This window comes from Chlorocebus sabaeus, chromosome 19 (genome assembly GCF_047675955.1).
Source record: "Chlorocebus sabaeus isolate Y175 chromosome 19, mChlSab1.0.hap1, whole genome shotgun sequence".
In the NCBI taxonomy this organism is placed as follows: domain Eukaryota; kingdom Metazoa; phylum Chordata; class Mammalia; order Primates; family Cercopithecidae; genus Chlorocebus; species Chlorocebus sabaeus.
Genome location: NC_132922.1, coordinates 22767959 through 22794610, shown reverse-complemented (window position 1 = coordinate 22794610; position 26652 = coordinate 22767959). Strand labels below are relative to the sequence as shown.

At 41.0% G+C, this 26652-nt stretch overlaps 1 protein-coding gene across 5 annotated transcripts in view; it reads right to left on the bottom strand.

Annotated features, from left to right (window-relative positions):
- Window positions 1-26652, bottom strand: part of TTC28 (tetratricopeptide repeat domain 28) — a 711882-nt gene that overhangs the window by 90106 nt on the left and 595124 nt on the right. For all 5 annotated transcript variants that reach the window (XM_073006849.1, XM_073006850.1, XM_073006851.1 and 2 more), the window contains 4 exons: window positions 22698-22807; window positions 20465-20594; window positions 17690-17908; window positions 15581-15746 (listed from right to left, as the gene is read on the bottom strand). In XM_073006849.1, the coding sequence (XP_072862950.1) occupies window positions 15581-15746; window positions 17690-17908; window positions 20465-20594; window positions 22698-22807 (625 nt within the window). The remainder of the gene's footprint in view (window positions 1-15580; window positions 15747-17689; window positions 17909-20464; window positions 20595-22697; window positions 22808-26652) is intronic.

Here is a 26652-nt window from a genome sequence, read left to right as displayed (position 1 = left end):
TCTCTAACTGGCAGGAGGCACACACAAAAATTAAGAAAAAGACAAGTTTGCAATGACAACTTTGTCTCCACCAGCCAGCATATTTTTGGAAGTGACAGATCCTTAAATCAATTCTGTCTCTCCCTGCTTATTAGCAGTAACTCCTCACTGCATTAGCATAAGTCTATCAAAAGCTAGGAAAGAACATCTCATTACTTAATGTGATGAGTCTTAATATGTTACTGGGAATCAGAAGAGTTTCATAAGCTGGCCTTGGGGTCAAGTTTTGAGATGTGGATGTTAGCTCAAGGTCTGTCATTAACTACCTGATCTGGATAAGTCCACCTCTTTGATCGTCCCAGACGATATTACATGTTCATGGCACTTCACAGGAGTGGAAGTGGGTAGGAAAAGGCTAGAGAAATGTAAGAAATAACTATGAAATGCATGTTATCACTGAGCCATGCTTTGTCTTGTAGCTGACGACGGGCTAACCACACATTAATGATGCTATGTTGGCCGTGTGTGCAAGAGAAGGTGTGGTTTATTCTATTAGCCCCCAGTAGTTTGTTCTCTCACACCCTTGCTCATCCACTCATTCGGTAAACATTCATGGAGGCTTCTTGTGTACTAGGCATGGCCAGGAGCTTGAAATGCAGACATTAGGCATGATCACTGCTAAGTCATCATCTGGCCTGCAGGGACATTCATCAATGGGACTGAGTTCAACTGTCCATCTGTATTATTGAACTAGTTAACCAATAAGGATCCATTAGGGTGCTATGTATTGCATATCCAGACTCTTCTAAATCCTGGTCGGGAGGTAGAGAAAGTGGGCAAACACGGGTGGGTCAGCTCCACAGCAGGTATCCTCCACTTCAACCAGTTTGGCCCCCATTTTTGGCTCTTACTCATCTGTGTAAGCAATTTCAGGCTTCAATGCATATTGAAGACATCTAGGAAAAACGATGCCCCAGGGAACAAAACTCCAGGGGATCCCATGCTATCAGAAGAAAGTAATTGCAAGCTTACTAGAATGTGCATGGTGCAGAGGTAGCAGGGGGAAGCCGGCTCCTGTTGGAACAGAGGGTTGACACCAGGAGATAGAGTGGGACACACAATGGGGCCTCATAGCCAACTTCATCTCCAGGCACTCCTCTGTCACCATCCTTCTCCGTGGCTGATGTGTGCAGGAGTACTCGGATGACAGTGACCTCTTAGAAAATGCCTTAAGTAGCAGGAAGCCAGAAGCACTGATGGAGAAGATAGGAGGCAGGTGGCCAGGCTAGTCCTGTGGGCATGTTATCATAAAAGCCCAGCCTGGTGTGGGAGAAAAGAAGGGGTGATTCTAGAAGCAAATGGGTAATATCAAATAGAGGTTAGTGACTGATTAAATCAACAGCAATAAATGAAAGGGAGATTTAAGGACAAATGATTTAAATAAATGGGAATAAATATGCACCTGATTGAGGAACTGCATGAGAAAAGGTCTGATTTTGGATAGGCTGAATTTGAGGTGAATTCCAGGGGAAAGTCAGGCTTAGAAATCAAGGGAGACGCTGAGCCAGGGACATATATCTGTGTCCTTGGGATAGAACAAGTTTCTAAAGGAATGTCCATTAACCAAGAGTGCCCACAGTTTTGGAGCAAAAGGAAGATGAGAAGCCACGGAAAAAGATGGAGGAGTTCTTGCAGATGCTCACCAACACAGAGGTATGTGCTATGTTAAGGGAAGAAAGAGATAAGCAAGAAAATGGTCAGCCATCAGACGCTGAAGGAAACAAGGAGCGTGAAGCCTGAGAGATCATCATTCTCTTTCTCCAGGTCTCTGGAAACAGTGGTTGTGAGTGGGAAACTGGATCATTGTTCAGCACACATCCACTCCTGTGGGAGGAATATATTCTCTGCCCTACTGATGTTGGGCTTGATATGAGATTTGCTTTAGCCAATGAAATGTGAATGGACAAGAGGTAAGCAGAGGCTTGAAATGTGTCTCTTTATTTCCCTTTGTCTCTTGCAAACTTAACTTTTACTATCTCAACTTGTGGACACAGAAGGAGCTGACTTAAACTTAACAGGCAGTATAAAAAACAGAACCACCCCAGTTTACCCACAGACCCAGAACAAGAAATACATGCTTGTGGTTAAATGTCTCTGAAACTCTGGCATGCTGCCTGGCATTACTGGAGGAAAACCTGGACAGTACTGTGTGAGTTGTGGGTCTGACACAGTTAAATGTGCTCCTTCATGGATGGCACCCTCTGGGCCTCCTTATTACTGTGCTCAAATCATAAAAGTACAAGCAAGATGAAAAACAAAGCATATTTCAACCAGTTCAAAGAGGAACTTGGTGACTATATACTAGGGTTATTTTCCTAAAGCCAGAGAAGTCAAGATTTACACATTAAATATCTTAAATATCGATTGTTACATAAAGTTTTATAAAATCAACCACATAAAAAAAGACTGAGGAATTTTTTTTATCTTGTCCTGGGGTAAAGTGCAAGATACACAAAGTAAGGGATATTGAGATTTGATAAATTCAAATGATTTTTACAGAATTGGTTGTAGCAACATACAGCTAGCAGCTGACATGGAACCAAGAGGGAAGGACTGAATATCTGAATTAATCAACAGATTCAGAATCCCACCCTGCCCCTTCTCCCTCCAGCTCCTGTTCTAACAGGAATGCCATCCCAAGCTTTGGGACCATGAATAAAGGATTTGGAACAAGAGATAAAAGAAGAAACGTCTGGTGTTCAACAGTGCCTCTGGCAGGTGTTCAGAGCATCTAACAGATTGGTCCCTGCCCTATAGCATAGGTGCAGAAGTGTCAGGCCCTGGTATAAGACAGCCTAGGTCATTCTGAATTCCAAGCCCTCACATTTGCCAGGGAGAGGCTCATGACACTTTTTCCCACATCAGTGTGGTCTGTTTTTTTGTCTTTGGGCTGACACTACCATTCACCAGATTATCCCTCCCATGTACAATGGGATAACTCACACCTAGCAATTTCGAGTTCTGCTTTTGAAAAAGGTCATGAGGCCAGATGTGGTGACTCACGCCTGTAATCACAGCACTTTGGGAGGCAAAGGCAGGTGGATCACCTAAGGTCAGGAGTTCGAGACCAGCCTGGCCAACATGGTGAAACCCTGTCTCTACTTAAAATACAAAAATCAGCTGAGTGTGGTAGTGCACGCCTATAATCCCAGCTGAGGCACAAGAATCGCTTGAACCTGGAAGCAGAGGTTTCAGTGAGCCAAGATTGCACTAATGCACTACAGCCTGAGTAACAGGGAGATACTCTGTCTCAATCAATCAATCAATCAAATTAAAATAAAATAAAAAAGGTCACAAGAAATATAAAAGGAGATTCCATTTAGGCTATTTCAGAGGTTATTCAAGAAGACCAACTATAATTATCCTCTTGTTAAGCTGCTGACTTACGCTAAGAAGCTTACAAAAGCCTTCTGAACTCATTTTGCTCTCAGTCTTTCAGAAGGAGTAGAAATTCAAGAATCAGGAGCACAAGACGAGTCTACAGTGTGTCCCACTCATTCCTGCAACTGTGTCTCTTTAGTGCTCTAGTCCCTAATGTGGCATCAACTTTTTTTTTTCCTCAAGCAGATATAGCTGAGCCTGAGTGAGTTGCTTCACAAATAAGGCTATGCCTGCCTTTTGGAAGCCAGCCACGATAGGAGAGGAGGCCACAACAAGGCAGAACACAGAGACTCAGCCAGGAAATCCCATCCTATTTGAGAAGGAGCTCAACTTTGGATCTTACAAGAAAGGGGTGAGCATCAGGAAGCAGAAGCTGGGGAACTGTGATGTAGCAAGCTACAATCCCTGCAGCAAAGGACAGACTATCTTCCTCCTGCAAACACCATTCAACATCTGGAATGTCTGGACCCTTTCTTTCCTCCATGCCCTTGCCTGGTGAGAAACTCCTCTGCCTGGAATGGCTTTTCTCCCCCTACCCTTTAGGGCCCAGTTAAAATGTCACCTCCTTGGAAGCCTCTTGAATCACTGCCTCACTCCCCAAGTAGGCAGAGCGAGGCACAGCTTTCTTTGTTCCGACCTTTATCAGAGCAGTTCTCACGTGGTAGATTAATAATTTACACGTTTGTTGCATGCTTCACACCACGAGCTACTGTAAGGCCAAGAATTCCAGCTATTATTCATGCATATATCTCCAGGCCCAGCATCAGCCCTGGCACAGACTACATGCTCATAAAATATTTTCAAAATGGCAGTACCCTCGTTTAGAATGAAATTGGAAACTCTTTGTTTTAAGGAATAAAATAAGTGCCAAAATATATTCTATCTACTTTTTCTCCACAGAGTTCTGGAAAGGATTGGGGGTAAGAAAAAACATTTGTCTTGTAAAGTAAAACTTACCAATTTGGATGAATTGGGAGGTCAGTCTCAATTAGCAAAAATCCTTAATTAGAAATACTTATAATGACAATTTTAAATGTTCAAAGACCTACTGTACATTGAATGAGGCTAATGATGCAGCAATGGCATAGTCACCAGTGCATGGGGACTGCTTTAAAGAACAGATAGAAATAATTTGAATCAGTCTATCAACTGTTCATTTACATCGATATATTAAAGATGTCCTAGTTGCAATCCTGCTTTTGTAATTCATTTGCTTAAAAACCCGTCTTCTCTCTTTTTGGGGAGCTGAAGTAGGGGGGTAAAAGGGAATCTCTCTGGAATTGTATTAATCATACGTAATCTTTGGATTGTGACACTCTTCCATCATGCACAGTCTGTATTCATTCATGCATTCATTTTTTCATTCATTCAGAGACGGGGTCTCATTCTGTTGCCCAGGCTGGAGTGCAGTGGCACAACCATAGCTTACTGCAGCCCCAAACTCCTGGGTTCAAGTGACCCTCTCACCTTAGCCTTGCAAGTAGCTGGGACTTCAGGTATGTGCCACCACGTCGCTGCTTTCATTTATTTATTTTGTAATTTTAAATAATGTAATAAACATGCACAAAACCATTACCCAAAACAAAAGCCAGGATCTTGAGAATAACATACCTCTAATCATTTGTTACTTCCCAGTGAGTCCATTCCTAGCCTGAGGTAGGTCCCATCCCTAATCCCACAGCAATCACTCCCTAGTTGTCCTTTCTATACAGGTTTTATTGCATCTATCTGTATTCTGAAAAGTATATTTTTATTTTTGTCTTTAACTATTAAAAAGATGTCATCCTGTAGGTAATGTTTTAGAATTTACTTTTTCACTTATTAATTATTATAGTTCTATTATGTAGCCACTATCTTAGGGTTCACAGTGGCTCATTTGTTGTTGAAACCTAACAGTCCATTTTAGGATTGCACCTCTATTTATTCATCTACTCTCTCACTACATGTGGGTTGTTTCCAGAATTTTGCTATTGTTTACAGTGCAGCTTTGAAGATTCTTGTTCATGCACAAGACTTTCTCTTGGATATTACACCCAAGTGTAAAGGGTATATACATATGTGATCTATTTATTTATTTACTGAGTCAGGGTCTCATTCTGTCATCCAGGTTGGAATGTAGTGGTGTAATCAGAGCTCACTGCAGCCTCAAACTCCTGGGCTCAAGTGATCCTACCACTTCAACCTCCTAAAGTGCTGGGATTACAGGTATGAGCCACCTCACCTGGCTAATATTCAACTTTAGATGGTCATGACAAGCTTCTTCTGATGTGGTTATGCCAGTTTACTCTCCCACCAGTCATTTAAAAGATAGCTTGTGAACTGACCCTCCAATACTTGATATTGCCAGACTTGTTAATATTTGCCGCTTGTTATCAGTGTAGAATCAATGGAGTTATCAGCATTATGAACAAGTATAATCTAAATTAATCAGGATTTTGAAATAAGAAAATGTATTTGATTACAAACATAACTTTCACTGTAGAAAATTTGTAAATATAGAAAAACACCAAAAGGGAAAAAACGTTAACAGCTATAGTTTATCAAGGTTTAATATTCTTTTACAATGAAGGAACATTTACCCCATTAAAAGGGCAGTCTACAATTGCAATTTATTTAAAACCCCTTGGGAGTGCTCCTTCCAGACCTGACCTACTACTGAACAAAGCCCTACCCAGTCTTAGATTCCCTAAAGTGCCACTGTACCGTTCTAGGAGGCCAGGGAACAATTTACATACTGCAAGATGCTGGCTAAATATCAGAATTAAAAACTGAAGATGTGTTTTGAAATTCATAACATCTCCCTTATGGGAGGCTTATGTTCTATACAGTGGTTTCAATCTACGCCTCTTTTGATCTGGGAGGAAGCGACTGGAAGTTCTTATTAAACACTTAATAAAAGCACTTATTTTATTTTAAATCCATTTTCAGAAACTCCTTTGTAGCATTTTACTTCCTTTCGGCAGCAAGATGCCATTAAGGATAGCAAAAACAGTCTGCAGAATAGCAAGGACACCAAGGCTAGGCTGCGGGTAACTGAATAAAGGTGTCCCCCAAGGCATAGAGACTCAGTTTCTAGGGGCGCAGTGCATTTTACAAACACTAGCCCAGCATAAATGGAATCTGCTTACAGAACATCTTCTGGTGACTAAATTTCAAACTTACTGATGTCTAACCATGAGTCAGGTACTGTGTTAGTGAGAATTCAGAAAGAAGGACACAGCATCTACCCTCTAGGGCATCACCATCTGCTTGGAAAGGCATATAAACTACATAAATATAAAACTAGAAAGAAAAAAATAAGTGCTATTATTAGGTACACAGAGGGGAGCAAAGACCTGATGTGGACCAACAAGGATGGGAATAATTCTGATGAAAGCAGTGTGAAATATAAACAGAGCTCCAAAGGGTGATTAGACGATCACAGGAAAATATAGTCCATAAAAAAAGTTCAGGCAGAAGGGAGAAGCACTTCATTTGGAGAACTAGTCAGTTGTTCATGCAAACATTTCTTAAGCATCTACTACGTTCCAGAGCTGCCCTAGAGACGGGGAACACAAAGAGGTGAATGAAACCAACAACGGAGCTTCTGAAAGGCTTTTCTGAGAAGGTAGGAATTTGAAGGATGAAAGGAACCAGCCACACCAAGAGCAGGGGGCAGAACTTTACTGAGAAAAGGAAGAGCACGTGGATAACTCTAAGGTGGGAAAGCCCTTGGTGTAAACTAGGAGGTGAAAGGAGGCCAGGGGTCACATGGAACTGCCAAGTTGAAGAAGGATTATAAGTGCTGTTGAAGGGTGGGTAGAGGCTAGATCACACAGGCATATAGGTCAGCATAAGGAAAGTGAGCTGGTGTCTAAAGACCATCAGAAACTCTGAAGACATTGAAGTGTCTTTGGCGAGCTTTGTGGTGGGTAGAAGGGGAAGGAAACAGAATCCCAAATACATCTTTGAAAGACCACCACTCTAGCGAATGGGTTTGGAAAGCCATGAGAGGGAGAGGGAGAAGAGAGATCAGACAGGAAGTGGTAGCAGTGGTTTAGGATAGAGATGATGGTGACCTGCACTGTACACGTAGCAGTGGAGACAGAAGTGGATTGATTAAATATGTATTTTTAAAATACTTTAAAAATTTTTGGTAAAAAACATAACATAAAATTTATTCTCATAACCATTTTAAGTATATGGTAGTGTTAACTATATGTATCTTGTGTGCAACAAATCTTGAGAAATTTTTCATCTTATAAAACTGAAACCCTATATCTATTAAACAACTCCCCTTTACTCCTCCTACCCATCCCTGAGGACTACCATTGTAGTTCCTGTTTCTAAGAGCTTGGCTACTTCAGATACCTTATTGTGAAATAAGCCAATCACACACAAAGAAATATTACTAAATGAAATCATGTAGTATTTGTCTTTTGTGATTGGCTTATTTCACTTAGCATAATGACCTCAAAATTCATCCATGTCGTAGCATGTGACAGGATTCTCCTCTTCCTTTTCTTCCCCCTGATACAGAGTCTCGCTCTGTCACCTAGGCTGGTGTACAGTGGCACAATCATGGCTCACTATAGCCTCGACCTCCCAGACTCATGACCCCCCTACCTTAGCCTCCTGAGTAGCTGGTACTATAGGTGCACCACTGCATCTGGCTAGTTTAAAAAATTTTTTTTGTAGAGACAGGGTCTCACTGTGTTGCCCAGGAAAGTCAGGAACTCATGGGCTCAAGCGATCCTCCTGCCTAGGCCTCTCAAAGTGCGGAGATTACAGGCACGAGCCACCATGCCCAGCCGATTTTCCTCTTTTATAAGGCTGAGTAATATTCCATTGTATACACCACATTTTAAAAATCTGTTTATCCATAGGTGGACTTTTAGGTTGCTCCTACCCCCTGGCTATTATGAGTAGTACTGCAATGAATATGGGTGTGCCAATATCTCTGAGATCATGGTTTCAATTCTTTTGTATATACCCAGTAATGGGATTGCTGTATTGTATACTAAATTCTATTTTTAATTTTTTGAGGAATGTCCATACTGTTTTCTATAGTAGCTGCACTATTTTACATTCCCACCAACAATGCACAAGGGTTCCAATTTTTCCACATCCCGGCCAACACTGATTATTTTCTATTTTTTTGAAAGTGACCATCCTAATGAGGAAAAAGGTTTCTCATTATGCTGTTGATTTGCATTTTGCTGATGATTAGTAATGTTGAACATCTTTACATATGCTTGTTGTTCATTTGTATACCTCTTTGAAAAAATGTCTACTTAGGCCCTTTGCCCATTTTTAAATTGGATTTTGTTGTTGTTGTTGTTAAGTTGTAGGAGTTTTTATATATTCTGGATATTATCAGATACATGGTTTGCAAATAATTTCTCCCATTCATAGGTTGCCTTTTCACAATGTTATTTCCTTTGCAGCATAGAAGTTTTTAAGAAGTTTGAAGTGGTCCTCTTTCTCTATTTTTCCTTTGTTGCCTGTGCTTTTGGTATCATAACCAATAAACCATTGCCAAGTTCAATGTCAAGTAGCTTTTCCTCTATGTTTTCTTCTAGGAGTTTTATACTTTCAGGTCTTATGTTTAGGTCTTTAATCCATTTTGAGTTAATTTTTGTATGTTGTATAAATAAGGGTCCAACGTTTTTCCTTTTGCATGTGGATATTCACTTTTCCTAACACCATTTATTGATGAAATTGTTCTCTCCCCATTGTGTTGCCTTTGTGGAAGATCATTTGACATACACATAAGGGTTTATTTCTGGGCTATTCATTCTATTTCATTGGTTTATATGTTTGTCTTTATATCAGTATCATATTGTTTTGAAAACTGTAACAAAGAAATACACATATGTACATATATTTATATAATACAATTATATATAAGATGGACATACATAAATACATATATATGTGCATATATATGGACATATATATTTTTTGGAGATAAAGTCTCTGTTGCCCAGGCTGGAGTGCGGTGGCACGATCTTGGCTCACTGCAACCTCTTCCTTCCAGCTTCAAGCGATTCTCATGCCTCATCCCCCCAAGTAGCTGGGATTACAGGCGCATGCCACCACACCCCGCTAATTGTAATAATATTTTGAAATCAGGAAGTATGATGCCTCCAGCTTTATTTTTTTTCCTTAAGATTGCCTTAGCTATGTGGGGTCCTCTGAGATTCCAAATGAATTTTAGAATTTTTTTCTATTTCTGTAAAAGTATGCCACTAGGTTTTTTTTCTATTTCAGATGGAGCCTCACTCTATTGCCTAGGTTGGAGTGCAGTGACGTGATCTTGGCTCACTGCAACCTCTGCCTCCTGGGTTCAAGTGATTCTCCCCTTTTAGCCTCCTGAGTAGCTGGGATTACAGGCATGCGCCACCAAGCCCAGCTAATTTTGCATATTTAGTAGAGATGAGGTTTCACCATGTTGGCCAGGCTGGTCTGGAACTCCTGACTGAATTCAGACGATCCACCTGCCTTGGCCTCCCAAAGTGCCGGGATTACAGGCGTGAGCCACTGAGCCCAGCTGCCACTAGGATTTTGCTAGGGATTACCCTGAATCTGTAGATCACTTTGGATAGTATGGATGCTTTTTAACAGTATTAACTCTTGTAGTCCATGATCATAGGATATCTTCCCATTTATTTGTGTCTTAATTTCTTTCAGAAATGTTTGTAGTTTTCAGTATATGGATCTTTCCCTTCCTTGGTCAAGTTTATTCCTGAGTATTTTGTTCTTTTTGATGCTTTGGTAAGTGGGATTGTTTTCTGAATTTCCTCTTCAGATTTTTCACTGTTAGTGTATAGAAACACACTTGATTTTTGTTCATTGATTTCATATCCTGCAGATTTACTAAATTTGTTTATTAGCTTTAATAGTTTTTTGGTAGAATCTTTTGAGTTTTCTACATATAAGATCATGTCATCTGTGAACACAGATAATTTTACTCTTTCCTTTTCAATTTGGATATTTATTTCCTTTCCTTATTTAACTGCTCTGGCTAGTACTTCCACTACTGTATTGAAGATATGACAAAAGAAGGCATCCTTGCCTTGTTCCTAGTCTTGCATGAAATATTTTCAAATTATTGCCCCTTAGTATGATGTTAGCTGTGGATTTTTCATATATGACCTTCACTATGTTGAGGTAATTTCCTTTTACTGGCTTGCAGTATGGTTTTTATCATGAAAGGGTGTTAAATTTTGTCAAATGCTTTTCTGCATCAACTCAAATGATCATGTGTTTTTTGTCCTTCATTCTGTTAATGTGGTGTATTATGCTGATTGATATTCATAGGTGAACCATCCTTACATTCCAAGAGTAAATCCCACACAGTCATGGTACAGAATCCTTTTAATGTATCTTTGAATTTAGTTTGCTAGTATTTTTTGAGGATTTTTGCATTAATTTTTTTATGATAAATATTGATCTACAGTTGTTTTACTTGTGGTATCTTTGCCTGATTTTGGCATCATGGTAACTCTGGCCTCATAAAATAAATTAGTAACGTTCTTTACTCTTTAATTTTTAAAAAGAATTTGATAAAGGATTGGTATTAATTCTTCCTTAAATGTCTGGTAGAATTCCCCAGTGAATACATCTAGTCCCAAACTTTTCTTCATTGGGAGGTTATTGGTTACTGATTTAATCTTCTCACTAGTTATAGATCTGTTTAGATATTTTATTTCTTCATAATTCAGTCTTGGTAGGTCGTTCAAAATGTATTTTACAGAACTATATTTCTACAAATCTGCAAGATAAATTGATTAGAATGAGGGAAAGAGAAAATAATGGATGATGATTCATTTTTTTTGTCTTAAGCAACTAGTTATATGATGGTGCAGGAATCAGGATAAAGATTAAAGTAGAAATGGGGACATTAAAGAGTTAGGCTTTAGGTGTTTTAGACCAGAGATGCCTGGAAGATATCCAGACATAGATGTTTATTGACAGCTACATATACAGATCCAGAGCTCAGAGACCCCTGAGCTACAGTAGAGAGACAGAAATTACAGGGTACATTTAGAGAGCAGAGAAGAAGGCCTAGTGGTTGAAATACAGTATTCACCAAGAGACAAGAATGGAAAATAAACCCAGAATGCCTTCCTAGCACTAGATCATGGTGACAGGCTCTGACACTGGGGTTTTATTCTCTGTAAAGCCAAATTACAAAAAGGTTTTTTTTCTCCCTTTGATATGACGGAATTTTTTATTCATGGCTATTTATTTCTCATTTAAAAGTACTATATGCCTAATTGTAAAATAAAATAACAAGCATCCATAATTCCACCATTCATTTATAATCACCACTAAAATATAGCCTAGTCTCTTTCCAAGAATTTTTCTTTTCATACCCATATTTTGTATGATAAAATTTAAATTATACTATACACAGTAATTCTATATCCTATTTTTTCACTTAATATTTTGTCTATGTGATTAAACATTTGGCTATTTGAGTAAAATTCTTTGTAAACATAATTTTAATTGCAACATAACATATTGAATAGATATAAAATAATTTGTAATTTAATTATTGTTGTATATTTAGTTTGTTTTCAATGTCTTCTATAATATATAAACTTAGGACAGATACTAGTATGTACAGATCTGTGCTCCATTTCTAAAATAAATAATTTTGAGATCAAAGGGCATAAACATATAAAAAGATTTTTTATACTATTGGCAAATTGTTTTTAGAAATGCAAAATCAAGGTATATCCCTATGATATGAGCCAGGTCATTCACTGCATCCTTACTCTCACTGAGCATTACGGTTTTAAAAAATATTTACTAAATTTATAGATGAAAAATAATACTTCAATGAAATTTTCTTACTGTTTTCATGAAACTAGGAGATATGAATTGCTCTCACAAACACTCCATTCCAGTAAATTCAAACCACGCCAATAAAGGGTTTAATTTTAATATTATAATCAACAATATGAGTTTAAGCTCACAAAATACGAACAAATCTCTAACAAGACGACTCCAAAGCAATAGGAAAAACCTTATTTCTAGCAGTCTAAGGGGAAGATCTAGGCTACTGAGGGCAGCCCAACAAAGTGATCCTGAATGTCAAGCCACATAACCTGCTGGAGATCCTAAGGGCTCATAAGAACTTGTTAGCTCTCTGTATAGAGCAGAGGGGAAATGGTTAACATGGGAAACACAAGCAAGCTGCAGTCTTTCCTGTCTCTCTACCATTGATAAAGAGATGAACTATAACTCAAAAGACATTTTTCAATTCAAAAGGCACCTGGAAACAGAATTACTCAACCTCCAGCATCTTAGAAAAGAACTGCTTAGACACAGGTATTTAAAGTTCAACCATGACATCCAGTGAGGAGCATGGAAGAGTGAGACCAAGGGTAATCCTCTTCTTTCTCCTGGTGAATTTTAATCTAGACATCTGGAAATTTGAATTAGGTAAAATTTACATTTTCATGCAGGCTGAGCCCCATGAATGTTTGGTTTAGACTGAGATGACTTGGATGTGGCCCCCACATTGCCAGAAGGGAGAGGCCACCTTCATGTATGCAGAGGTTTCAAATGGCAGGTGTCATACACTCAAGTACCTTTAGAATCTTGGTGGCCAGCACTAGAAACACAAAAAAGGGAAAGCTAGGAGGGCAGACTCTGGCAGTACCCATTTCTAACACTATCAAAAGGAGGGAGAATCTTGGCTTAGGGACACAAAGTCCCATCGGCAAGGCTGACCCCATGGTGGACATGTGGTCACCGTGCTCTCTTAGATCCCTGCTGTCCCTCCTCCCATAAGTATTTGAGTGCTCACTCTATAAGGTACTATACTAAAGATTAGGGATCCTGATGAATAAGGCAGACATAGCCCCTGTTCTCACAGAAATGAAAAAGAGTAAACAAGAGAGTATATAAAACCTTTCAATTAAAATTGTAGTAAGTGCTTACATGAAAATGTTGGGTATAATGAGAATGTACAAATGGGCATAAGGGGTAGGGAAACCTATGTTGGGAGTTGTAGAGGCTTCCTTAAGGAGGGAATATTTGAACTGAGCTCAGAGGATGAGGAGAATTAAACTGCCAAAGGTTACCCCAGGCAGTATACACAAAGGTCTTCAGCAGCCCTTGGTGGAGAAGATCTCTCAGATGGTTCTCCTGCCTTCCCTTGTTCAGGTCCCATGCTTCTTGTCAACCTTTCTAACTATCATTTGGTTTCTCATGTAAATATACTTGCAGATAGAAAATGTACATAATACCTGGCATTCTAGTTTGTACAACTTTCTTTGAGCTTGGTTAATGAAAGTTCAATCCCAAGAGGCAAACCCTCTTTGGGCATGTTAGCAACATCAATCAGGTTTTCAAACTTAGAAGGCCACACTTCAGAGCTTGCCCCTCAGTTTTGGGATAGTAGGGGCTATGTCTGCTTTTTCATCAGGATCCTTGATCGCTAGCTAGTACCTTACACAGAGTGAGCACTCAAAATACTTGTGGAAGGAGGGACAGTGGGGGGACTAAGAGAACATGGCAACTGCATGTCCACCATGGGGTCAGCCTTATCGATGGGACTTTGTGTTCCTAAACCAAGATTTTCTCTACTTTTGATAGTGTTAGAAATGAACACTGCCAAAGTCTGCCCTGCTGACTCTCCTACTTTTGGGTTTCTATTGCTGGCCAATCATGCCCCTCTAACTCTCACTTGGGACATGTAATACCTTTGGTCAGGTTATAGTCTAATCACACTGGCCTGAATTTCTGTCTGCTGAAGCAGCTTTTTATACCTCTGGTCTAATGTCTAACCTAGTTTATTATGGTCATTTATAATTTCAATCTCAGAGGGCAGTCTTACTTCCAAGTTCTTGGGAGTTACCACCCTGTCAACCCCTGTAATTGCCAAACTGTTGCCTGGGTTGTTAAGGATGGGGATACTTCAGGATGCACAACAGTCATAGGATAAATAAGAGAAGCATGTGTGCATGTGGCTAAAGCCTGTTCCTACTTCATAAAAACAGAAGCTAGAAATGAAATTCTTATATTTGGCTATTTTCTCAAAATATGATATTAATTTTGAAAATCAGAAACAGAACAAGCACTGGCCTGGAAGTCTGGGTGAGATCTAGACTGTTTTGATCCTGGCTCTGACATTAACTTGGCTGTCAGCAAGTCCTATTTCAGGGTTAACTTCTGTTAAATAAAGGGGTTGGACTAGATGACTACTACAGTCCCTTCCAATATTGACATTACATTATTCAATAATTATTTTTCAACTAACTCTTTCTTCACCAACTTAATAAGCATCCCAAAGATCAGTCCAGCTGCTGGCAGCAACCACCACATACTTGGAAATCTGGGTGAAGCATCTCTAAATAAATCACAGAATTACCTAAGGATTTTCATGATTACAAATGAAATCATTCAGGAGATGAGCAGAGATTCTTGGGACCTGATACAAGCTAACACAGCAGATTCTCTGACACACAGATCTTCTGGATTCTTGGTAATCACTGGATGGAGAACGGAGATGCCTGGGAAATCTGGTTACAACCCAGCTCTAAGGTACCCTCTTCCTTTGATTTCCCCTAGAAGCAGGGTGCTTGTGGAAATTATTTTTTCATATGTAAAATAGTCAATCATTATGATAAAATGTTTCCATAAGCTTATACCTTTTACAACCTTTGCAAAAAGCAGTTCCCTTATCTATTCTTCACATTTGAGAGTTCAGCTCCTTTCACCTTACCCCTCAGCTCACAGATCTGTGCACATATCCTGTTACTGGTACTAAATTACTCTCTCAAATAGGTGTTCAGCTATAGTACAAACAAACTCATCATAATTTGTTTATAACAAAAAATAATCTCAGTTCTAATTGGCTGGTATGTTAAATTCAAAGCCATGTTTACGTTTAAACAGTGTACAAATCCTGCTTAGAGAATGGGCATGTCTGATGAGGCCCTTCCCCATCTGATGGAAAATCACCAAAAAGAATAAAGACAGACCACTAAGGGGCTTACACTCCAGAGACACATATTTGTTTCTGCTGCAGCAGCTGTGAACAGACTGAGCACAACCACATGAATTCCAAAAGATTTCTTCTGTTAGTTCAAATAGAATGTTTACAAAAAATAATACCCTGAGATTTATCTGAAAATGGGCTTGGGGATGTTTTACTACCTACCTTGAGTAGTGAGACTCCACCCCCAGGGCCTCCCGGACACTGGCAATGTGATGCTCCAGGGCTGAGCCAGTTGCTGTTGGAAGGGTTGCACTGCTGCTGGCCTGGAAGTCACTTGAGTTTTCCACTGTGTTCTCACCCAGGTAGTGTTCATTAAACTTCAGAATTCCTGAAGCAAAACAGGCGCAGCTGACATTATACACAATTAGGGTCAGGGAAAGGAGAAGTTGAAGGCAGGGGACAGGACTGCCAATGGTATGTGACTTCTTTGACAAGCATGCCATCCTGCAAACCCTGTGAAATACTCCTGAAATCCAAGGTCTCAAGAGGGCTTTCTCTATTTTGGTCAGTATCCTTTTCACAGCTTTTACCATTAGGTGTGGTGCTTGAAACCAAGGAATTCTAGATACAGTCTCAGAAGCTCCTGGAATTATGATGACTTCATATGTGTTTCAAAACAGATGCTTCTTAGAAGCACCAACTAGGGAAAGTCTCCTTTCAGGAATAGCGCATGAGTACGCCAAGACATATTCCTTATACAAACTGAAATCTCAAAGAAAAATATAATTGGCCAAGTGGAAATTGTGTTCCAACAGTGCTTTCATTTCACAAAAGCAAATTATAATAAACATGTAGTATAAAGGCCAGATAAAAACATTTTAAACCATTTTTAAATAAGACTAACTGGTCAGTGGTTATTAATGAATTAAAGGAGCAAAAAATGATGGCTGCATGAAATTGAGGCAGTCCACAGTGGTTTTCTGGCAATAAATAGGATATATTCTCAAATGGTAATGAGGTGTGTCAGCTCTGGAAAACGCCGGTCCTCTCTGATTGGATTAGCGCCCCCAGTGAAAGCTTCAGAGCCTCATTAAGAGCAAAAAGGAACGGAAAAAGAAACAATAGGAGCCTCATTATACATGGCTCATTATTACAGGAATTCAGATATACCACCTGTCAAATCATGTACCCAAGATGTAACAACCACAGAGAGAAGGAGTTTGATACCTCCCAGTCATCAACTGTGTCCTCACGAGTATCAGTGCCACTCTGGGAGCTGGGATCCACAAAGATTTCACTGTGGCCAACGCTTACTAACCAAGTCACTGTAAAAATCACAATTTAAAACCTTTAGCATAAAAAATGTCAGCTGTAAGAATATTCTTTGTGGAAAGCCCATAAAGAACATGGAACTAAAGAGAAAAAATTATTAAAAACAATGCCGAGGTATAGAATGTATAGGCACAAATGCTCAGAGGCTAAAAGCATCTGGGAGCTGTCATCCAGCCATCACTTTTTTTTTTTTTAATCAAAGGGATAGAAACATAATCAAGAAAATCTTGTCAATTCTCGCTGGCAGTTAAAGTTTTTGAAACTGACTTACAGATATTCAAGAAGCCCATTCTTTAAGATTACCAATTATAAGATCCACTTCCCCAGTCAATAAACTCTAATTGGATCTGGTGTGTCTCCAACTTGGTAAAGCCATCAGCATTTTATTATGCAAAAAATATGGCCCTAACAGCTAATTAGTGTTTCTGTATTTAGTGAAAGTGTTACAGCCTGAACATTTAATGCTGATTTAATCAAAGGAGATTTTTACTTCTGAAATAGATTTACAGCAGAACCGGTTAAAAATGGGTTCTGTTAAACTCAGAAATTTCAAGCATAGGACTTATTTATAACCTGTGATAGAGTTGCCATTATCATTTTAGTCTCTTTAACTTTGCCATGACAAAGGGTCACAATTATTAAACCATATCTAGAAAGAATTCGTTAGGTCTTGCAGTCATCGCTTTATTAGCTAATGAACAACAGCTGCCTACACACAGGGCTGCTAGTGAAATTAACTCTTCTGCTGTTAGTCTTCCTTGATAAATGCTTCCACATTCAACAGTGATGAGCAGCGATTTCTTGGGGGAATGAGAAAGCTGGGCTGTCTTATTAATTGAATGCCCCAACACAGCATATCCACTGCCGCTGAGGTTTTGCTAAAATCTGACATCAGTTCCTTAGCATGATCTATGATAATGCACCTCTTCCACCTCTATTCATTAGACTTTTACAGGTCTAGTCTTCTAATTGCCCTTTTCCCACAGAAAGAGATCTTACCTGCCCCAGGAGCAAGCAGCCAGCTATACAGATAGCCTGCAGCCAGGGAATAGTAAAGCACTAGTCCCCTCTGGCCATTAACCATCTCTAAGATCTGATCAATAGTGACTGGGGAGTAGGGGTCAGAGTCCTGTTGTCCTGTTTGTCGTTCCACCAGAAGATCAGCAAATGCCCTTGTCCGTCCCCTTTCTGCCACGGCCAGGGCTTCATCATGATGGCCTAGGAGACAAAGAGATATGCTGAGGAGTCCATAGTGAGTGTGCTTACTTAGAGAGGCCTATCAAGGACGGCCAGGAAATCCTGGGCAGAAACCTCACTGCCTCTGCTCTCTAATATGTGACAGAATCTCAGTCACACTGCTTCGAATTCAATTCCCTGCCTCAGATGGTGGGTGCAGTGTCCTGCATGACTGATTCCACACTACCCTAAGCCATCAGGCCTTCGCCTGTCTTGCAGCCAGCGCCACAAGAGAGCTGATCTAATTCAGTGAACTTGTCCTTAGCCCTGCGCCATCTCTGCTCCACCTCCTGAGTTGCTCCCTAACCTGGTTTTTGTTTTGTTTTGTTTTGTTTTGTTTTAACCTCCTGCCTGGCTTCTGACACCAGGTTTATTGGTGTCACTTGGCTCTCTATGTGTCCTTTTTTTTTTTTTTTTTTTTTTTAAGACAGGGTGTCACTCTATCTCCCAGGCTGGAGTATAGTGACGCAATCTTAGTTTACTGCAACCTCTGACCCCCTGGGTTCAAGCGATTCTCCTGCCTCAGCCTCCCAAGTAGCTGGGATTACAGGCATGTGCCACCATGCCTGGCTAATTTTTGTATTTTTAGTAGAGACGAGGTTTTACCACGTTGGCCAGGCTGGTCTCAAACTCCTGGCCTCAAGTGATCTACCCGCCTCAGCCTCACAAAGTGTCTGTGCGTCTTCTGACTCTCTCTCCTCCCTCCATGCAGGCCCTCTATGCATAACATTGTCCAGCCTTATCCATTTCTCCCCAGATTATACTTCCGTCCATTTACGAATGCCAGTCCCTCTCCTGGGTGTGCCCTCTTCCCTTTCACTGGCCTTGTCTCAAGAAGAGGGATGCTAACAGTTGTCCTGCCTATCGCAAAGGGCTAGTTTGAAGATTAAATGAAGCACTACGTGAAAAGGTAGGCCTACTTACATCACTACATGTATAACAGGTAGTAGTAGTGTTGTTGGAGCTGATATCTCATTCCATTCTGGGCTCCAACACACTTTTTCCCTTATCCCCAGGGGCAAAGAGTTTAAACCTCTCAGGTCTCTATATCTTTAAAATTGCTTCTCTATCTCAAGCTTTTCCTGTCTTTTAATCGAATTTTGAATCCCACTTTCCTTAAGAAACTGGTCTATAATCTAGTTTAAAAGGTAATGCACCAATATGAAAGCACAAAAAATGTAAAGGAACTGTTTATAAGTGCTGAAGGAACACAATGCAGAGGATTTACTTTTGTAATAAATGTAAATATGGAAGGCTTACTATAACCAGAGTCCAAAGAAAGCAGACAGAAGCAGACCAGATGCTGCAGCTGTGACAGCACTTCAAGGATGCCTTGCTTCCTGCAGTTTGGGTATCAGAAGCAAGTGGAGATTTATATGTGTGTATGTAAATGTCTCCTTTTACTCTATTAAGTTATTAACTGGAACAGCAGGGACAATTTCTGTGCACATTGGAAAATCGGCCCCTAAGTGCTAGACAGACTTAACACTGTGATTATAATAGATAATAAACTGTAATCGCAGGCAATGAACGCATTTAATAGATACATTTTTCAAGAGGAAATTTGAGTCCTTCCTATATATATAGCAAAAGACAGGTTATCGAAAAGGCCTCAACATCCAAATTCAAAGCCTTTGTTAGTTCCAAAAAATATCTCCTGGGAAGAGGCAGATGACAGGGGAGCTGGAAGGGACTCGCTGACTAGTTAAGGCCCAGGTGAAAGAAGATGCATGCTGCCCCAGTGTGATGGGGCACATAGGCTTGGGAGAATCATCACTGACTATGCCAAGTCTAGAAGGCAGACCCAGGTGGCAAAAACATTTATTAGACAGCAACCTTGAAAGATGTGTGGATGAGGAAATAGAGAAGAGGCCAGGTGTCTTCTCCAGTACTTCCTCTTAGTCAGATGCTTGAACCACACGCTAGTGTTAAGAGGGAACCCGGGGAGGGCACACCTGGTTCAAGCATCCCTGTCTCAAGGACACTTTCTCTGGCTCCTGGACCCACCAGACAAGAGACTTTGTTTTAGGCTGGGTGTGATGGTTCACAACTGTGATCTCAGCACTTTGGGAGGCCAAGGCAGGAGGATTGCCTGAGCCTAGGAGTTTGGGACCAGGCTGGGCAACATAGTGAGACCTCATCTCTATTTAAACTTTGTCTTTTTATTTATTTATTTATTTTTTTTTTTTAAAGAGACTTCGTTTCCACAGCATCTGAGTTTATCCTAGTGCCAATCAGCACTGTACTGGACTCACTGACTTATGTCTCTCCACAGGCTAAGAGCTTCTTGGGGTCAGGAACCAGGCCTTCTTGACTGTAATCCCCAGGGCAGGCACTCAGCACATGGTAGGGGCTCTGCTAATCTTTGTTGAATAAATCAATGAATGTTCAATGACTGGTTACAGTTATGGCTTCACAATCTGTTGTTACAACAAATCATGCTTCTTCACAGCTGTCACTAAACAACTTGGACACACGGATGTGCACCCGTGCACGCTAGTGCACACATAAGCAAGGAGTAACCCCTGCTGTTCTCACCTAAGGTGACGAGCACCCGCTGCAAGGCCTGGTAGGATGATGTCTGCAGGTCAAAGAGGGAGAGTTTGTAGTCCGTGCTCAGCTGTGCCTCGTGTCGGATCGTTTCGAACAAGGCTGATGCCCTATAAAGCTGCAAGGAGGGAGAAAGAACATCATCCATTCCCCAGAAACCAAGGTCCAGCTGTTTACAGACTAGAGACAACTTTTGCTCATATCTTTGTGCACACCCTAAATATTTTTTAAAGATCTGAAAGGAAGAGTCTTATGTCCAGGTGTAAGGAAAATGGATGTGCTGTGGTCAAGAACAGGCCAAGGCAGACATCCAGTCCAGCATGACTCAGTGAGTTTGGAGCACAGGCACACAACTCTGCTAGTTATGTAACCACACCACGTGAGGCGCATTAGGTGACCACCTATGTGATCAGAGCCACCATTGTCTTTAAAAGGTATAATTACCCTGCTAACGCCGTATACATGGCTCGCACCCGGGCTCGCTCATGCCCAGAGAAAGTAAAGCCATGGTGAAACTGTCTACCCTTCCTCGAGTGTTTTTCCAGTTACCTGCCACTCGCCCACTGACTCCCCTTGGACCTCAGTTAGAACCTGACACCAGGTAGGTCCTTGTGGACCTGAAAAGGCATCAGATCATACCCAGCAAATTACAGTTTATATAATCAATTTTTGACAAATAAGGGGATCTAAAAGACAGGAATTATAGACTTATGGTCTTAAAGATATTAAAACAGATATTAATCCACCAAGTGCTGATTTCTATTAAAACAAAAAGCCTCTCCTCTTGTCATCAGGCAACCACAATTCACCACCCTCACGCCTCATAGTGAGGAAGGATGGGAGTGAGAACAGGTATGGTGGAGGCATGCTGGAAATGGACAAGCCTGAGGGGAAGAGAGCGCCACACTCTCTGAAGGATGATAGCTCTTTGCAGATGGTTCAGTGCCCCAGGGTCAGATCATCACTGGGCAAGCTCTTCAAGGAGCCATGCCCACTCACATAGACACTCTGAGGACCAGATAATTGCTATTCCGAATGGAGTCACTGTCCTGATGCTCTAACAGGCTTCTCCATCAGTGAGGCTATAGACTTTTCTGACTCTGATATTTTCTTTTTTTTTTTTTTTCCCTCATGCCACACTAAGATGACTCTGATATTTATATGCTGGAAACTCAGTATCAAATTTTAAATTTATCCAAACTTAAAAAGCAGAATTCTAAGACTACTTGCTTCTCAGCCTTTTGGCTAAGATCAAGTACAGAATTCTAAGACTAAGAGACATAGACCCAGAGAGCGGTAAGAGAATATGTTCCTAACTCTGCCACTAATTGGCTGTGTGACTTTTGGCAAGACTCAGAGACTCAATTTCTTCCTCTCTACAAAGAGGATAGTTTCTACCTCACAGGGTTATTTTAAGGATCAAATTCATTGAGCTATAATAAGTACTTTGAAAACTGCAAATCACAAGATCAACACAGGTTTACTTTTTATAACCAGGAAATTAGAGAATTAATCCTTTCCATTGCCTTTAATCATTTTCAAAGTACAGTAAAATACCCTAACATTCTAGAATGCTATGGTGCAAATTCAGTCACATCTCTTCAACTCTAGTGAGCACCTCTGGATAGGAGTCTCGATGTCCTTATCCTTGTTCCTCTCTGCCTAACACAATGTCCTCTGCAGTCACCACTCACATGCTCGCTATCTGGATGAGCGTGTGATCTTAGATGCAGCCATCTCACTACTCCTCCAACCTAACAGAGGAGGCCCATAACTCAAGGGATCTTTCTACTCTCCAGGGCCAGCATGACAAGGGACTTTCCTTCAACTACTTGAATATATGCAGAAATATGGCCTTATTGTAAAAGAGGGAAAGAGAGAAGTTATATCTATTAATATATCTAGAAACATGAAATTTAATTATGAATTCTTGTTTTCCTTCTGTCATGAAATGAATTTCATATTAATGTTTAATGGGGAGCAATAGCACTTAATACAAGAATTCTTAAGAAATTATTGAGAAATCTATCACATGAGTGAGCAAAAATCTTTACTGATTATTCAAATACTTTTGGGCTAGTACAGGCTGGAAATCACACACCTTAGCCCAAGGGTAGAAGTCAGTGCCTCTTGTAAATGCCATCACTACTAGGATAGTAATCCTAAGGTCTCCCATGCTTCTGGAAACAAAAAATCTACTTCAGTCAGGGGTTCTGCTTACCTGGTGTTGGGCCTCCTCCAAGTTTCCACTAGCCCAAAGGGAGAGGCCAAGGCCATGGCGAATTTTTGCCTCATCTTCTCTCCGGCCCAGTTGCTCAGCTAACCTTAAACCTGAAACCAGATAGAGAAATTTAAGGAAACATAGAAGACGGATAATTCCACTATCCTAAGGAGTCCTGGAGGGTCATTTTACTTTTGTGTTTTTGTTTTGAGACAGGGTCTCACTCTGTTCCCCAGACTGGAGTGCAATGGCGGCTCACTGCAGCCTTGACCTCCCCAGGCTCAGGTGATCCACCTCAGTCAGCCTCCAGAGTACCTGGGACTACAGGCACAGGCCACCACAACCCGGCTGGCTTTTGTATTTTTTGGTAGGGATGGGGTTTCACCATGTTGCCCAGGCTGGTATCCAGTTCCTGATCCACCTACCTCAAGTGAGTCACCCACCCTGGCCTCCTAAAGTGCTGGGATAGCCACTGCTCCCACCCAATTTTGCTTCAGGTGTCTATAAAAGAATGTTAACAAGAGCTACTCAGGAGACTGAGGCAGGAGGACTGCTTAAGCCCAGGAGTAAGAATCTAGCCTGGGCAACTTAGTGAGACCCATCTCTTAAAAAAAAAAAAAAAAGAATACTAACAACACAGCTGGATAAAATGAGGATAAGAGCTGAATCAGCCAAGGTAGAATAAGCCTTCTCTTCAAATTCTGTGTTGGTAGCAACATTTCCAGGATTTCCCAGGATTTCCAGGATGCCTTGGCAAGAGCTCAGGTGATGGCTATCAGCAGGAGACAGGTTTGCTGGGCAGGCAGAAACACTAAAACACTAAAGTGAAACTTAATCTGGTCACCTTCCTAAATTTGAAATCCACAGCTTTGCAAAGGAAAACTCCTGGCTGATAAACTTATCTAACCTGATTCTTTGGCTGGCAAAGCTCTTCCTGATAGTTAAATATAGAAGGCAAAAGAGTATTTTTCCTTTCTCACGTGCACAGCATCCAATGAGCATTAATAGAAGACACATACAATGTTCTCCTGAAAGCAGAATATGAACACAGCCTGACCCTGCCTTTTGTTACTGATGTTACTGACACATTTCATGTCTAATCTGTTTTCCCTTTCAGTTTAAGACTTTGATGTGCCTCAGCAGGGTTGCAAAACCAGTGCTATTGTAAGGCAAAAACCTTAAATGAGACCATCCTCATTTTAATAGCCTTCAGGTAGGCACCTGCAGTTTGGGTCACTTACCCACAGCAAGCTTCGGGGTTTCAGGACACCAGCAACCTCCAGAGCTTTGTGAGAGTCAAATCTGAAGGCAACCATTTATTGTATTGGTCACTAGGCAGTTCTCAGCATCACTTTGCCCTCATTACCCTGCTCACTGTACATAGAAGCTAGCCTGTGCAGAGACAGCATGAAGGCTCCCACCGTACAACTGCACATACAAAGGAAGGACTTCCTTCTTCTAATCTAATTCAGGGTAGATGGAAGCCTGCCTCTGATCATGCTGGGCCTGTGCAATTTCAGACTTTTGAAAAGGAATTGAGTCTGTTGAAAGGGTAAGAAAAGTGACACTCAGGTTCAAGGTCATAAATATACATTTCAAAATGCTCATAACTCAGAAAACTTAGAAACAACACTTTAAGTTTAAATCATATTATTGGATAACAAAAATATTTGTAAATAATTCACATATTTAAACACCTCACAGAATAGAAAAACATAGGAAAGAAGATGGTTCTTGGGAGAAAACCAGAAGGATACTGATTGTTTAAATCTTCAATAAGCTAACCACATTAATTCTTCAATACAGATGTCCCTTCTAGGTCAAGATCTATGAGTCAGAAGTAAAATTCATTGAGACAATTCCTGCTTAGAAGCCATGTTCTGTGAGAACAGGGACTGTGCTTTGTTCCTGCTATATCCTCAGCATGTAGGACTCTAGCTGAGGTTCAACAATGAAGAGTTAAAAGCCCACTGGATAGACATGGTATCTGTCCTGCCGCAGCTTCTCTCTGCTTCTGCCTCTTAGGAACCTGACACCCATCCAGGTCTCCTAGAACCTATAATTTGTCAGGGACTGGTCCCAGGTAAGTCACCAAATTGATCCATGCTCCCTTTCTTCATTTGCAAGAAGAGGAAGGGCTGAGTGAGACCAGTGGTTTTATCCAGAGGTGTCTCCCTCCACAGCACCTGGAAAGCTTGTTCAAAAGACTCAGACCAAGCCCTACCTGTGAGAATCTATTGCACTGAAGCAGGGTGATATTGATCTATAAGGCTCCACAGCCTCCAAAGCCAAGGGAGAGGGAACCTTGGGGTGGCTTCCAGATAAACTAGTCCCTCCTTGCCAGAGGCTGCAGACCTATCTCAGAGCGTTTGGAAAGCACTGTCTAGGTGTCCTGCACTCATGAGAAGAGGCACTCTGGTTTGGCCCACGAGGAAAGTCATCGGCTGCAGGCTCTCTAGTGGACACATCCACAAGACAGACACCGTAGAGGTGCTACAAATTAGAGTTTTTAGATCTCTGCAAGACTTAAAAAATTACAAGAAACAACAAAAATGAACTTGAGAGTTTTCCACAAATATAGAATTGCATTGCAATGTCTCAGGCAAACCAGCTGTTTCATGAAAATAGTATTTCAGGAAGTACAAAAGAACACAGCTGAAAAGTTGTCATATGACTGAATTTAATAGTTTTTACAAATTCAAATGAAAATTACTCCTCGTCTGTTGGAATTTTACCACAGTCACGTTTCAGGAAATTAGAAGCCAACATTCTCATTTAATGCATTCAGGCAGAGCCCCATGTGGACAGAAGGGGAGCTAGATAAGGTCTGGGAAGTGGCTTCCAGACTCTCTGTAACCTCTCAGACTGCAGGCCAGCGCAGTCCCTGGTCTGTTGCAAGGAGACCAGCGAATCATCAGCTCTTCACCCATTCTCCTCTTTGCTTGCTGCTTATCTCTCTCCTGGTTTCCCAGTAGGGGCTCGGGAGTAAAAGGGGATAGGATGCCCAACCCTACTCTGCAATTGTAAAGTTAGAAACAACTTCAGAGAGGATCTTGTGTGGTTTCTGGGTTGGAAAACTTGGGCTGGGCCCTACTCCTTGACTAACTGACCACATGATGAGGATTGAATCACTGTACTTCTCTGAGCCTCAGGTGATTCAACGGCAAAAATGGGAATAAAAAGATATACCTCACAAGACTATCGTGAGAACTGAATCAGATTAAACAAACTTTATGTGCAAAGCCCCATGGAAATGAGAGTTTTTGCTTGAAATCAGTAACCATTCCTTTAACCAGTGAGCTATCTGCCCTTTTTCCCTTCTAGGATGAGAGGATCCAATATGCCTGTGTAAGGGGAAGGACTTTTAAGAGCAGAAAGCCCCATCTCAATGTAAAGAGGTGGAGGGCAAACACATTGCTGTGCGACTTCTGCTTTCGGAGGAAGGAAGGATCCAAGGTGAAACTGTGCAGCCTTCAGTTTCTAGGCCTGCCTGGAACAAGACCCTACTGTGGCACCAACCCAAGTACTGTAGGTGACAAATGCTGGGAAGGAAGCCTGGTTTACTGCTTGAGTGCCCCTCAGACTGACACTTCTGGATTAGACCTCAGCTGCCATGTCAGAACTGACTTCTATAAAGTTTTAACATGGTTAGTTTAGATATTCTCTAGAGGGACAACAGAGCTTGGAGCAGATGGACATTTTCTTCTGATTGAAACCCTTATAATTTTTTAGGATTACATCTTACTTGATTCATCTGTGTGAGAACATGTTCTGAAAAGCAAGGAGGGTCTCAGCTCCTTGGGCAGCTGGCGAGCAGTAGATGCTGTCACTGAGAGAATAAGACAATCTGGGTCTGAGAGAGCAGGGCAAGGTGCTATGGACAATGAAACACCTTAGTACTATCAAGGGACACCTGGTGGGGACTCTGTGATTCTGGAGTTGAACTGACAATGTG